We start from the raw sequence: 14,520 nt of genomic DNA, 5'->3' as shown, positions 1-14,520 counted from the left end.
AATAATTTCTCAGGCAAGGAAAAACCATACCTCCTCCTTCCTTCCCTAACTGTAAGGTGTTATATCGAATTCTAGGTTTCTTTCCTTGCCAAATGAAGCGGGAAATCCATTTGTCCCATTCCCTGAATTGATTATCATCCACCTCCACCGGTAAAGTACGGAAAAGATACAATAACCGAGGAAGAATATTCATTTTTATAGTATTTATCCTTAAATTTAAACTTAAAAAGGGGATAAGATTCCATCTATGCATATCTGCTTTTATCTCTGAGATTAATGGCCCATAATTTACCTGTGACAGTGTTGAAAGATCCTTCGGCAGGGTTATTCCTAAATATTTTAATGATTTAGCTTCCCACTTAAGATCATATGTATCCTGCAACTTTTTGGATGGTGTATAATTTAGGGACATAACCTGCGTTTTCTTTACATTGTGTAATACAGTTTCAAGTTGCATTTCTGGATGCAGCGACTGATTGCGTTGAGTGACAATGGTTTTCCGAAGTACTCCCGAGCCCAGGTGGCTATAATTGATACAGTAGCATGACGGTTTCTTAGGCAGTGCCGCCTGAGGGCTCGAAGATCATGCGCATTCAACAGTGGTTTCCGACCTTGCCCTTTACGCACTGAGATGTCTCTGAATTCTCTGAATCTTTTCACAATATTATGTACTGTAGATGTTGAGAGACCTAAATTCTCTGCAATCTTGCGTTGAGAAATGTTCCTTTTGAAATGACTAACAATTCTCTCACGAATTTTGGCATAAAGGGGTGAGCCACGACCCAACCTTGCTTGCAAAGACGGAGCCTTTGATGGACGCTACTTTTATACCCAGTCATGATACCTCACCTGCTACCAATTAGCCTGCTTAATGTGGAGTCTTCCAAACCGGTGTTACTTGAATATTCTGTGCACTTTTCAATCTTATTTTAACTCCGTCCCAACTTTTGTTGAGTGTGTTGCGGCCAAATTCTAAATTTGTGTATATTTACATGTAAGGGGGTCTCAATTTTTATGTTACTGCGGAGGCTAATTAAAATGGCGTCTTTGTTATGTTAATCTGGGGAATGCGGCTTTGTTGTCTTAAACGCTGAGAAAGTTTGCGCTAGCAGCTTGTTGTGGTTTAGAGGGTGATAAGAAATACGTTATTAACCAATTGGGATAGTTGTTATGGTTTTGGTGTATTTGAAGATACTGTTTGCGAGGGGGTTTTGGGGGCAGAAGGCGAGAGAGCGAGACAGAGGATGGACCAGGTGCTGTGAGTCCGCTAACGGGGTCGGACCCCGAGCGGGACGTTCGGCAAGGAGACGGAGATGGATTCGTGTGGAGCGTCTGGTCGACCACCGTTGTTGGTCCCAGGCGGCCGGTCGAGGTGGTCCGAGGGGGTCGCAGGGTGAAGAAGGCGGCCCTTGAGCTCCAATGGGTTTTTTTTTGTGCACGAAGAGATTGAACTTTGATAAGTGTGGCGCCTTTTATATTTTATTCTCTTTTAATTATATAGTTCCAGTAATATCTATAAACTGTATATCATTTAATCGTATCTGGTGTATTGTCTGTTATTTGGGTGGGGTGGGGTACCTCACACAGCATCCACACAAACTAATTACCCAGTTTGGCGGGGCCGAGGCTGTTTCCCTAGACGACAGCGAGCCGAGCGACCCTGAGGGTGGCCGGGGGGGCTACATACAAAATACAATTAAGTTGGTCAGTAAAACTTTTGAAAATCTTTTCTTTGTACTTTTGTCAGTTAAATAAAGGTTCACGTGAATTAACGTATCACAGATTTTTGTTTTTATTGCATTTTGGAAAATATCCCAACTTTTCTAGAAATGGGGTTTGTATATATCATACAAAATCCTTACAGGCAGTGGAGGGAATTGAACCCGGGTCACCTACACTGTAAAGCGTTATACTAGCCACTTTGCTACTGTGCTACCCCTATAGAGTTCCATACTGGAACAGGAAAACAGCTGAAATAGCAAGTAAAATAAACAACTACTTAATGAAGCATTCTTAGGAGTTCACTGGTATTCTGAGAAACACCAAGAATTTTTAAGTCCAGTTAACAGGAGTGCCTTTCATCCAAATATCAGCAGCTCAACAATGCAACATTGCCATTTTACTGATGTGTCAATTTAAGTTTCATGATTAGATCCTGCAAAGTGATCAGAGTTAGGAAAACTCCAAAGTGAGACGAACTGATATTAAGAGTAGGTTGAAGCTAATGGTGCATTTAATTAACGCATACCAAAATAAAAGCCCTTACAGCATACCTTGTACGGGTTGAGTAAAAGGCAGTCCCTGATCCTTATTTTTTTCTTCCTGTGGCTTATATCCCAGGATAAAATCTTCTTGAAATACATGAAGTAGCTGTGTGTTTGAGCCACACTGAAACAGGAATATAGCAGGGAGTTAGTCATTAAATAATAGCAGGTTATTTGTCATTTTTGAGCTTGGTTTAGGGAAGAAGTTATTTTCATATCCACTGTGAAACATAGATGATGGGATTATTACCTGGAGAAGGCCCCAGTTTTAATAATTCCATTCTTGACTAGAAACCTCATTAAAGAATTTTAATTAACACTAATTTACTTATTAAAAAGAAGGTACGTGTCTGGCTACACATGCATGCAATAGAGGGCAGAGGGTAAAGGGTATGGAGAGAGGGGCATCAAGTCAGTTTTGTGCAAGGCTGTGAAGCTTCAGCAATGAAATATGTGAAGCGGAAGGCACTGCATACGATACAAAAAAAGGCCTTGAATAGTTCATAAACACAAAGCTTTCCCCTGTGAGCTAAAATGCTCAGTGGGCATTTGTATTTCATGTTCAGTTATGAGGAGAGTTTATGGAACATGAAAGCATCTGTCCTTTTAGGGAAAGGATGAGAATATTCAATTCACAAAATACAAAAGTAAAAAAACACAACGGAGGAAAAGTATTGCCTCTCGGTAATAGTAAGGTTAATGAATATCTAAGATGCACTTTGCCAAAACCAAAATCATATTTTCTCCATTTTCAAATGTGCCCTTACAAGTAGAGATAAAAAAAATGTAGAAATTCCAACTTTTCATACAGCTAATGGCTAAAAAACAATAGATAGATCAATAGGTAGGAAACTAAGCTGCGAGGCGTAAACAAGGTTACAAAAAGATTATAGATAAGTAAATTGCAAAATTTGGCAAAAATTATTAAAAAAAAGTTCTGACGGACAGGATCAATCTACACTCAGAAAGGCAGGGATCATCAGGGATAAATAAGCATGACATTTTGGTGGGAGATCATGTCTGACTAATTGAATTGAGACTTTCCAAAGTATAAGGGCAATATGATTGATGTAGGAACTCTACTGACAAGGTCCCACATGGAGGGCTGGTTTAAAAGCTTAAAATCCATGGATCAAAGGTAAATTGAATCTAAAACAAGCTTGGTAATAGTAAACTGGAGGGGCAGTTCTATGACCTTCAACTCAAGACAGGAAAATGAGGAGGAGGTGATAAGATAGGAGCTAGAGGGAGGTGGTCACCCTTAGGCTGCAGGAGATAGGCACTTGGTTGACTGTAGGATAGGGAACAAAAAAAAAAGGGTAGCCAGTGCCGAGTACCCCTGTGGCCTCAAATATGGTACAGAAAATTGTGATACAGACCATTTTCTAGGAAAACAATACCCCATAATCTGGGTTATCCATACGTAATGTTAACTCATATCATTGTAATTGACATTAGTTTATGTCTTAAATTAAAACTGTATAAAACACTATCCCACAAATTCTGTTTTGAATTTCAGGAAAATGAGCAATGTTGTAACTTTTGTGTCAAAATGCTAAGACTTCCTAAATGGATAACTAATTACTAATGGATGAAAGATTATTTTTCCTAGCTTTGATTCCCAAAATAGTAAATTTGAAGTCATAACACAGACAAAAGGAAAGTAAAATACTTGTCAAATTCCAAACTAATCCAAAGTCCATCTAACCTGAGCTGTTATTACATCCAGTTCAATAATGCAACCTGGACGAGCTGTTGATTGCTGGCTTACTATGTTGAACACTTCTCCAACAAGTTTCTGCAAAAATGAAGAAATAAAATATTAAATGGAAGAGTTGGAAACAGTTTATCACTGACATCATTTACAGTTAGCCCAAATCTTAGGTCATCCACCTTAAAATAGAAGAATCATGCTCTGTTATCCATGGTCTTCTACAAATATCCAAATGGATCAAAATAAGGATCAGGCATTCATCTTCTCATGATAGTTCATCATTCTCTGATATGTAGAATGAAGTCCAAATACAGGCACACTTAAATATTATGGATGCACCAATGGCATAACAATGTACCAATTCTGTGAACTACTGAGTTTCAGGGAGCAGGTTAATGTAATAGGAAACAACAGGAATTCTGCAGATGCTGGAAATTCAAGCAACACACATAAGAGTTGCTGGTGAACGCAGCAGGCCAGGCAGCATCTCTAGGAAGAGGTGCAGTCGACGTTTCAGGCCGAGACCCTTTGTCAGGACTAACTGAAGGAAGAGTGAGTAAGGGATTTGAAAGTTGGAGGGGTATAGGAGAAGACAGGAGGGGGAGGGATGGAGCCAAGAGCTGGACAGGTGATAGGCAAAAGGGATACGAGAGGATCATGGGACAGGAGGTCCGGGAAGAAAGACATGGGGAGGACGGGGACCCAGAGGATGGGCAAGGGGTATATTCAGAGGGACAGAGGGAGAAAAAGGAGAGAGAGAGAGAAAGAATGTGTGTATAAAAATAAGTAACAGATGGGGTACGAGGGGGAGATGGGGCATTAGCAGAAGTTAGAGAAGTCGATGTTCATGCCATCAGGTTGGAGGGTACCCAGACGGAATATAAGGTGTTGTTCCTCCAACCTGAGTGTGGCAATTCTCGCAATTCCTCCGTCTCCGCCACATCTGCTCTCAGGATGAAGCTTTTCATTCTAGGACGAGGGAGATGTCTTCCTTTTTTAAAGAAAGGGGCTTCCCTTCCTCCACTATCAACTCCGCTCTTAAACGCATCTCCCCCATTTCACGTACACCTGCTCTCACTCCATCCTCCTGCCACCCCACTAGGAATAGGGTTCCCCTGGTCCTCACCTACCACCCCACCAGCCTCCGGGTCCAATATATTATTCTCCGTAACTTCCGCCACCTCCAACGGGATCCCACCACTAAGCACATCTTTCCCTCCCCCCCCCCTGCATTCCGCAGGGATCGCTCCCTACACAACTCCCTTGTCCATTCGTTCCCCCCATCCCTCCCCACTGATCTCCCTCCTGGCACTTATCCGTGTAAGCGGAACAAGTGCTACACATGCCCTTACACTTCCTCCCTTACCACCATTCAGGGCCCCAAACAGTCCTTCCAGGTGAGGCAACACTTCACCTGTGAGTCGGTTGGGGTGATGCACTGCGTCCGGTGCTCCCGATGTGGCCTTTTATATATTGGCGAGACCCGACACAGACTGGGAGACTGCTTTGCTGAACACCTATGCTCTGTCCGCCAGAGAAAGCAGGATCTCCCAGTGGCCACACATTTTAATTCCACATCCCATTCCCATTCTGACATGTCTATCCACGGCCTCCTCTACTGTAAAGATGAAGCCATACTCAGGTTGGAGGAACAACGCCTTATATTCCGTCTGGGTAGCCTCCAACCTGATGGCATGAACATCGACTTCTCTAACTTCCGCTAATGCCCCACCTCCCCCTCGTACCCCATCTTATTTTTATACACACATTCTTTCTCTCACTCTCCTTTTTCTCCCTCTGTCCCTCTGAATATACCCCTTGCCCATCCATTGGGTTCCCCACCCCCTTGTCTTTCTTCCCGGACCTCCTGTCCCATGATCCTCTCATATCCCTTTTGCCTATCACCTGTCCAGCTCTTGGCTCCATCCCTCCCCCTCCTGTCTTCCCCTATCCCCCTCCAACTTTCAAATCCCTTACTCACTCTTCCTTCAGTTAGTCCTGACGAAGGGTCTCGGCCTGAAATGTCGACTGCACCTCTTCCTAGAGATGCTGCCTGGCCTGCTGCGTTCACCAGCAACTTTTATGTGTGTTGCTTTAATGTAATAGGAAATGAATGCAAGAGATCCAGTAAAACCAGATGAAGAGAAAATTTAAGTGGCTGATCAAAAATAAGTTATTATTACAAGTAAGTCATTACTATACAAGACAAACTAAGTCGTATTAGGGAAAGAGTGTACATTGAACAAGTGCAGAACTTTATCCAAAATCCATTATCAATTGAAACTGAAACACGTATATTTTACAGAATCAGAAAATTAAAACACTCATATTCACTGGCCCAATTCAAAGAATAAGCCATTGAGATTCTGTATCATTGTTTAGTGGTGTTTCTACTTTATAATACCAAGAACCATACCTCCAGCCCCTTCCTGGCCACCTCTTCGTCAGCTCATCCAAAACTCCGTATTCTACTATCCAACAAATCCCACTTACCTGTTACCACTACGCTTCATGGACTCCCAAGTCCAACAAAATCATCCCACATTTAAAATTCTTATAAGAATGATTAAATTCGAACATCTCCACATTGCCACCCTAATTCCATCAACCATGCCAAACCATTGATGACCATTTCTTTAGACACCTACACTCTTTGCTGCAATTCTTTTCATAAACAATTGTCATCCCAGATTTCTCATCTTCTGTCCTAAACAACTTCTCCAGCCCTTCCAATACCCATTTCTTTACATTTAAAGCCAGAATTTAAAACCAATTATTATAGGTTTAAAATCATTTAAGAATATTTTACAATCCCATTATAATTGTACTAATTCTGTTTAGTTTTGCTAATTTCATAGCCATTAATTTACCGATATTTCTGGATCAGACAATTCATCCAGAAGTTTTCTTGCATCAACAACAGCCTGGTAAAGCCTGAGATCCTGACCATCAGAAGCAACAAAACATGCACTGGCAGAGTTGCAGTATGTGCCTGAAAATACAAATGGGATATAATTGTAATTATTTCTTTACTACACATTTTATTGATTTTTGAAGATTTAAGTTATACAATGCAGTATTTACACTGTTAATAATGAACTTTTTTCTACATTAACAGAATAAATCGATGAATATAGTTCATTGATGTTGTGCTTTAACATTTAAATATATTTTCCAAAAACAAGGTGGTAAAGTAATTGCCGATTTCGCACCGCCAAAACAGAACCTATCATTTGCTATGATATTGAAAATTCCTTTAACTTTGTTTCAATAAGATTTATTCAGGTGAAAACTGATAAGTACGACCAAATCCTAATTTATAATCCTTCTATACTACCCACTCTGTATTGTAACAAAACCTTACTATTCTTGTGTCTTAGAAGGCAACCCTGATGCTGAGGTCGTACTGTCATTAAAATCAGTTCTGACATAACACACTAATATACACTCAGAGGCCTTTTTATTAAGTACAGGAATAGAACCTAACATGGTATTCTACTGCTACAACCCATTCATTTCATGGTCTGATACACTGTGCATTCATAGATGCCCTTTTGCACATCAGAATGCTGACTTTGACTTCCCTTGTCAGCTGTGGTCATTTCACCCTCCCTTTAGAATATTTCATCTTTCCTGTGCCTTCCAAATTTCTCCCAGAAACACCAGCCATTGCTGTTCTGCCATCATCCCTGCTAGTATCTCCTTCCAATCAACTTCATCCAGATCCACTCTCATGCCTCTGTATTTCTCTTTACTATCTTCTCCCTCTCAAGCTGCAAGGTGAATTCTATCATATTATGAGCACTGTCTCCTGAGGATTCCTTTTCCTTTGATTAAGCTCCCTAATCAAATCTGATTCATTACACAATATCCAATTCAGAATTGCCTTTCTACTGGTAAGCTCAACCACAAGCTGCTCTAAAAGGCTATCGCTTAGGCATTCTACAAATTTCATCTCTTGGAAATCAGCACCAACTTGACTTTCCCAATCTACCTTCATATTGAATTCCCCATGTTTATCGCAACATTGCCCATTTTACATGCCTTTTACATCTCGTTGTAATTTGTAGCCCACATCCTGGCTACTGTTTGGAGACCTGTATACAACTCCTGTCAGGGTCCTTTTTACATTTACAGCTTAACTCTACCCACAACGATTCTCCAACATCCAATCCTATGTCACTTCTTTCTACAGATATGATTTCATTTTTTAACTAATACAGCCATCCCAACCCCTCTGCCTACCTGCCTGTCCTTTCAATGCAATGTGTATCCTTGGATGTTAAGCTGACAATTATAATCTTCTTTCAGCCATGACTCAAGAGATACCCACATCAAACCTGCCAATCTGTAACTGTGCTACAGGTTCATCTATCTTATTCAATATACTGTGTGCATTCAAATATACCACCTTCAGTCTTGTATTAATCACCCTTTTCGAGTCTGCTCCCATGTCACAATTCAACTCTTCTCACTGACAATTTTACCCTGTTACTCCAATTCCCATCTCCCTGCCCAGTTAGCTTAAACACTCCCCAAAAGCTCTAGCAAACCTGACTGCAATGATATCGGTCTCCCTTGGGTTCAGGATTAACCCATCACTTTTTGTACAGGTCATCCCTTCCCCAGAAGAGATCCTAATGGTCCAGAAATCTGAAACCCAGCCCCCCACACCAATTTTTCAGCTACACATTAATCTGCCAAATCATCCTATTTTATCCTCAATGACACACAGTACAGGCAGCAACCCAGAATCCAGGTACTCCCCTTCTACCCAGATTCTCCTCTTCCTCTGACCTCTCTCATTAACAAGGCACTTTTGCCCTCATGACTGCTGCACTCTAGATGCATTTTGTTTTTCACACCATTCCTTGTAAGCCCTAGAGACAGTTGTGCATTAAACTCCCAGGAGACAAGCAGTCTCTGAGAAATTCAAAACACCCCATCCCATCTGGCACCAAACATTCTGCAGTCACTTAGATCATATTTCTTCCCCCAATTCTATTTGGTCTGAACAACTGGACCTCTTAACCATGCCTGCATGCTTTTATGCATAAAGTTGGTGCCACACAATTGTCTGATTAGATATTTGCATTAACAAGTGTACAGGTGTACCTATAAAGAGGCCACTGAGTGTATGTTTGCTACAAAATCGTGATTTCAGTATTATTAAAGAATTGTTGCATTTACAGGACTAAATGGCCTACCACCAAGAAACATTGAATACAATAATTCTGTAGGCTATGTACATTTCAGAACCTTTCTTTCAAAATGAAATTAACATTAACAAAATTCACATTGGCATCAATATCTAAGATCAGATAATGCCTACACTGCTGCTTAGCCCTTTAGATCCAGATAGAATGTTAATCTTAATTAGTGGAACACAGTTTTACTTAATAAGCCATTTCCTTTGCATAGAAGTCCACAAGATAAAACCTGCCACATAACTGCTACAAATATGCATGGCTTGGAAACATTTCCTGAGGGGATTTTCTCGACATTTTGGTTACATATGTGAAGAAAAAAATCTGGATTTTATTCTTTGTGTTTTTGGTAGCTACACCATTTGCTTGTTTTCAGTTAATAGGTTCCTACTGTGTCTTAAAGAAAGTTATTCTCACAATATTCAAATGTTTATAAAGTAATAATTGCATTTTCCTTAAGTAGGATATGTAAATGCCAAGTATCAAACTGATGTTATCCTGCTGGATGCAATCGATGAGGATAAAAGTATATCAAAAAAGACTACATGTAAAAATCTAAGAATTCTTGGCTCCTAATTTTACAACAGATTTTCTATTTTACCAAGGGTGAAGGAACTATGAACACACTCTGAAATTATGACATACTAAAAGATTAAACTTACCAAGGCAATAGCTTGGGATCAATGTTGGAAGCCAGGCTACATTTGAAAAGGCTGAAGTGTGCAGGGAATTGATACGTGCCAACTCTGATACACCGCCAGAATATGATAGCGGTCCAATTGGGTCCATACGCCATAGGATCAGTTCACTGTAGATGGCATTAGGGTCATGAAATGTTCGTGTGGCAGCATTTTTAACCTGCTGTGTTCTTGGCCCTTTTAAGGATTTCACAGGTTCTATGATTTCTTTTTCAACATCAGACTCAGGTGTCATGAGAGCATTGTGATGTGAAGAAGTCAACAGCAAGGGCAGCACTGAATGACAAGCCAAATCATTCAGATGAAAACGATGTCCGCAATATCTGAATTTATGTGATACAATCAGAACTGTGCTAAAGGCAGATTCTTCAGCAAAAGTCACTGCCCACTGGTTTAATGATCCATCTATATGCTTTGAAATCATCATAACAGATGGTGTGACAATATTTATTTTTGAACCATTCACACTATGGGCCACTCCATTGATTTTTGGATCATTATCGGGTAGATGCTTAACATTTTTAACAGTGCATGCATACATCATTATATTTCTGCTGAGTGAGTTCGCATCACCAATAGGAAAAGCAACAGGAATCCGAGATGAAAATGCAACCTAGAATACAAAAAGAATTGAATATATTTTAAGATAGCATACAGCAGGATTTGAAAGTAATCTTCTGTCTAGAAGCAACAACTTACAACAAATCTCTTATTCAATAAAAGTACACAGATGAATACAGGAATCAAAAGAGAACCAAAGTGACTAGAGAGTTAGCGGTTCAGGTCAAAGGATAATTAAAGAAGTGGCTTGAAGATAACTTCTAAACTATCAAGTTTTATGCTTTGTTTGACATTGGAATGTGTATAGGTATGCTCATCAAAAGGTTCATTGGAGCATTAATATATTTACACTGTCTTAGTTGGAAAATCTTTATGAACAAATAGAAGATTGCCAAAATATAAAAAAGATATATACCATACAATTACAACTATATTTTTTCTTATATTATAGAATCAAATAACTTCCCCAAGACTGCACTACCCTTCTCTCAAAGGGTGCCCCAATGGGTCACCCCATTGTCTAGCGTATCATAAAATTTACAATTTCTCAGCACATAACGTAATGGCTCCGTCTGTCCAAGTAGACAACGGATGCGCCCGTCGGAGTGACCTCTCCGGGGCGCAGACCTGGGCGATGAATATGGAGATCCTGGGCTGCCCAGACATTAAGATCTCCCTCTCGGTCTCGCGGATGTGGTACAAAGGAATGCGAAGCAGTACATTTGGGAACAGAAGGAGTAGCTACCCTGATCTAAGAAACTCAGAGAAGCACTAAATGTTATTTAAAACATCTCTTGGAACTATTTTGTGCAGGTTGCTCAAGGTTTCCAACATCTGCAAAATCCCTTGTGTTTATCTTTTGGAACCAGACTGATTCATTGAAAATATTGTACTTTAACTAGATTGATCACTGAAGATCTTAAAACTTTGATGCAAGTTTTAAAAAAATGTTCATTCTTTGGGGGGGGGGGCTGAAAAAGGAAATGAAGACAGTAGACAAAATTTCCTGACATATCCAATCAAGGCAGTAATAGTGACAATGCTCAAATATTATTGTCCAGAACTTTCTAGCACGAGGCATCTTTTGCAAGATCTTTTTAACCAGAATGCCAATTACTACAGTGCAATGAGGAAGTTATATCTTTCTCTTATTTTTATATACGAGATACAGTCTAAAGGAATATGACCTCAAATTGTTTTACAATTTCTCATCTTAGATCCTGTTTCCACAGGTTTAAGAGTAAACAAAACATTCTGGAGTATTCTATAATATGCTAAATCAATTTATGTTTTAATACGTTCAGATGCCAAACTGACTACCCATATTTGACTACCATTTTGAAGTGACTTCATCTGAACACAATTGTTTCCTTTTAAAGTCTAGATCTAAATCTCTTTCATTTACATATAAAAATAACTAAGGTCCTTCATCTGTACCTGGACTTGTCTAAATATTCCTGGATGGTACTCATCTAAATACTTCACATGCCACACTAAAAATGAACCATCTATAGGATGGATTGTAAACAGCATATCAGCATTCTTGTTCCACTCAGTTTGCAGTGCTTCAATTTTTCGATCTAACAAAATGGTTGGTAGTGGAACTCCAGCATAGGACGATGAATATATTTTGGTTCTCCCATCTTGTTCAGCTTCTTCAATGTCATATTCTGATCCCTTCTCTGAAGTCTCTTCTTGTTCTATAACAAAATTAAAGTTGATCAGTCTTACTCAAAAGAAAGTTATGCAGTGCTCCAAATTAAATTAGGAGTACTCTTTATTAAGCATTTGCTTGTTGTTTTAATCTTCAGTATGTTCCACAACCGGCAGCATAGGTAAGAAGTAATTGTTCCAAAATATAAAATTTCTGTTGTAAAGAAACAGAATTTTAAGATAAAAGCTTCATCCAATATGATACACAAAACAATTGATCATTAGTTCAGAATCAAAATCGTTTCATGCACACTTGTGCTGTGAATTGCTTAACTGCTATGATGATGTAGGCATCCAGAAGTTATGCAGAGCAAGCAGATATAACAATATACAACATTTGATTTTACATCAAATGTAATGCTAAGGTTCAATTTCAACCTAATGCACCTCTTTTCATCTGCATTGCTAAACACGTTAAGCAGCAAGAATCGCCGCACAATGCTGCTGTCTAATAGAATGATTAGTTACTCATTAATAGCAACTTGAATTCTCATTGATGCTTTAGATCTACAAGTATATGGTTCTTTCCATGTTTATTTGAAGATGCATATATCTCCAGGAAGTAACATGCAAAAATAAAGAAAGACTTTATTCTGATTCAAAACTGTCTTGGCTATATTAATTTCTATTCCCATTGGAATATCTCAAACCTTGTGTAATTAGATGATACACAAAGAACAATTCTACTTGACGAGGAAGAGGACAGGAAAAGAAGGGCATTCCAAGCCATAACTGCCTAATGTAATCACAGAGCAATTCTCTTAGCCCCCCCCGCCCCTAATGAAGAACCATGTATGGAACGTCAGAATTTTAACAAGGAGTTTAGCAGAAATCTGAAGCATTGGTGTACCCACAATTACAACATTAGATTAGGAAAAGCCATATGCCACTTGTTCCCTCTTTAATCCCTTTGATGGACAAGGGTATGGTCAGGTAGTCTAAACCAAACAGATCAATTGTTTTTCTTAAGGCATTGAACTGTGGATTAAATTATGCTTTCCTATACTGTACAACACAAACCTTCTACTTGCTATGCTCACCAGTGTCTAATTTCATTTTCAATCCATTCATACTGGCAATGTCAACCTCATTCTCCATCTGCTGATCTGAGAGTTTCCTCAAACGCTCCATGAATATTTCCATAGATGACGTAAAATGCAGCTCTTTGTTGTTCAGCCAATGAACCACAAAATTTCCACCACTTTCTTCAATGTTAAAAGCTGATCCAGCTAGTGCTGGTGGAATATCTGTATAGAACAATGAACAAATTAGCTCCCTCGTATGCAACATTAAATGGAGAAATACATTAGAGTAATTTCCATCCAATGTGTATTTTGCATTAAATCAAATTGAAACCCAATACAGCTACATTAAAAACATTCTCAAATTAGTACTGTATGTATTGGAGTACTGTGCTCACCTCACTACAGGAAGGATGTGGAAACTATATAAAGGGTGCAGAGGAGATTTATAAGGATGTTGCCTGGATTGGGGAGCATACCTTATGAGAATAGCTTGAGTAAACTTGCCCTGTGTTCCTTGGAGCGACGGAGGATAAGAGGTGACCTAATTGAGATGTTTAAGGTGATGATCGCGTGGATAGTCAGAGGCTTTTTCCCAGGGCTGAAATGGCTAACACAAGAGGGCATAGTTTTAAGGTGCTTGGAAGTAGGTACAGAGGAGACGTCAGAGGTAAGTTGTTTTTTTTTAAAAAAGCACAGAGTGGTGAGTGCATGAAATGGGCTGCCGGCGACAGTGGTGGAGGTGCACACAATAGGGTCTTTTAAGACACTCCTGGATAGGTACATGGAGCTTAGAAAAATAGAGGGCTATGGGTAACCCTGGCTGGCTGGTGGTGTAGTGGCATCAGCGCTGGACTTCGGAGCGAAAGCTCTCAAGTTCAAATCCAGCCGGTTCCCTGGCACGCTTTCCATCTGTGCTGGGTTGAGCGTCGAGGTAACAACTCCGCCTCGTAAAAATAAGAAAGCCTGCTAAAAAAAAAACGCTGTCAAAGACAGCGTCCTGATGTCTCCACTTGAAGTTAAGGGCTTTCTTCTTCTATGGTTAACCCTAGGTAATCTCTAAATTAAGTACATGTTCAGTACAGCATTGTGGTCCGAAGGACCTGTATTGTGCTCTAGGTTTTCTATGTTTCCAAATGAAAAAAATATTTTTAGTCAAGGTTGGAAGATTAAACAGCATCTTTAAGGTTACATTTTTTTAAATTAACATCAGAATTCCCATCTTGAACTTATTTTAATTTGTCATAGCCAAGTACAACATGCGCAATACATTGCATAAACTCTTTGCAATTTTCTGATAAGAATTGAATCCAGGAATTTTGCCACAGCAACATTAACACC

General features: G+C 39.5%; 1 protein-coding gene across 3 annotated transcripts in view; it reads right to left on the bottom strand.

Moving 5' to 3' along the window:
- Positions 1–14,520, bottom strand: part of dmxl2 (Dmx-like 2) — a 154,148-nt gene that overhangs the window by 81,861 nt on the left and 57,767 nt on the right. For all 3 annotated transcript variants that reach the window (XM_072278191.1, XM_072278192.1, XM_072278193.1), the window contains exons 10-15: positions 13,198–13,404; positions 11,882–12,144; positions 9,848–10,496; positions 6,849–6,970; positions 3,973–4,062; positions 2,274–2,388 (exon numbers count right to left, since the gene is read on the bottom strand). In XM_072278191.1, the coding sequence (XP_072134292.1) occupies positions 2,274–2,388; positions 3,973–4,062; positions 6,849–6,970; positions 9,848–10,496; positions 11,882–12,144; positions 13,198–13,404 (1,446 nt within the window). The remainder of the gene's footprint in view (positions 1–2,273; positions 2,389–3,972; positions 4,063–6,848; positions 6,971–9,847; positions 10,497–11,881; positions 12,145–13,197; positions 13,405–14,520) is intronic.

The sequence above is a fragment of the Mobula birostris genome, chromosome 14 (genome assembly GCF_030028105.1).
Source record: "Mobula birostris isolate sMobBir1 chromosome 14, sMobBir1.hap1, whole genome shotgun sequence".
Taxonomy (NCBI): Eukaryota; Metazoa; Chordata; class Chondrichthyes; order Myliobatiformes; family Myliobatidae; genus Mobula; species Mobula birostris.
Note: the sequence above shows the minus strand (reverse complement) of the source record. Positions and strands in the feature narration are given on the sequence as shown.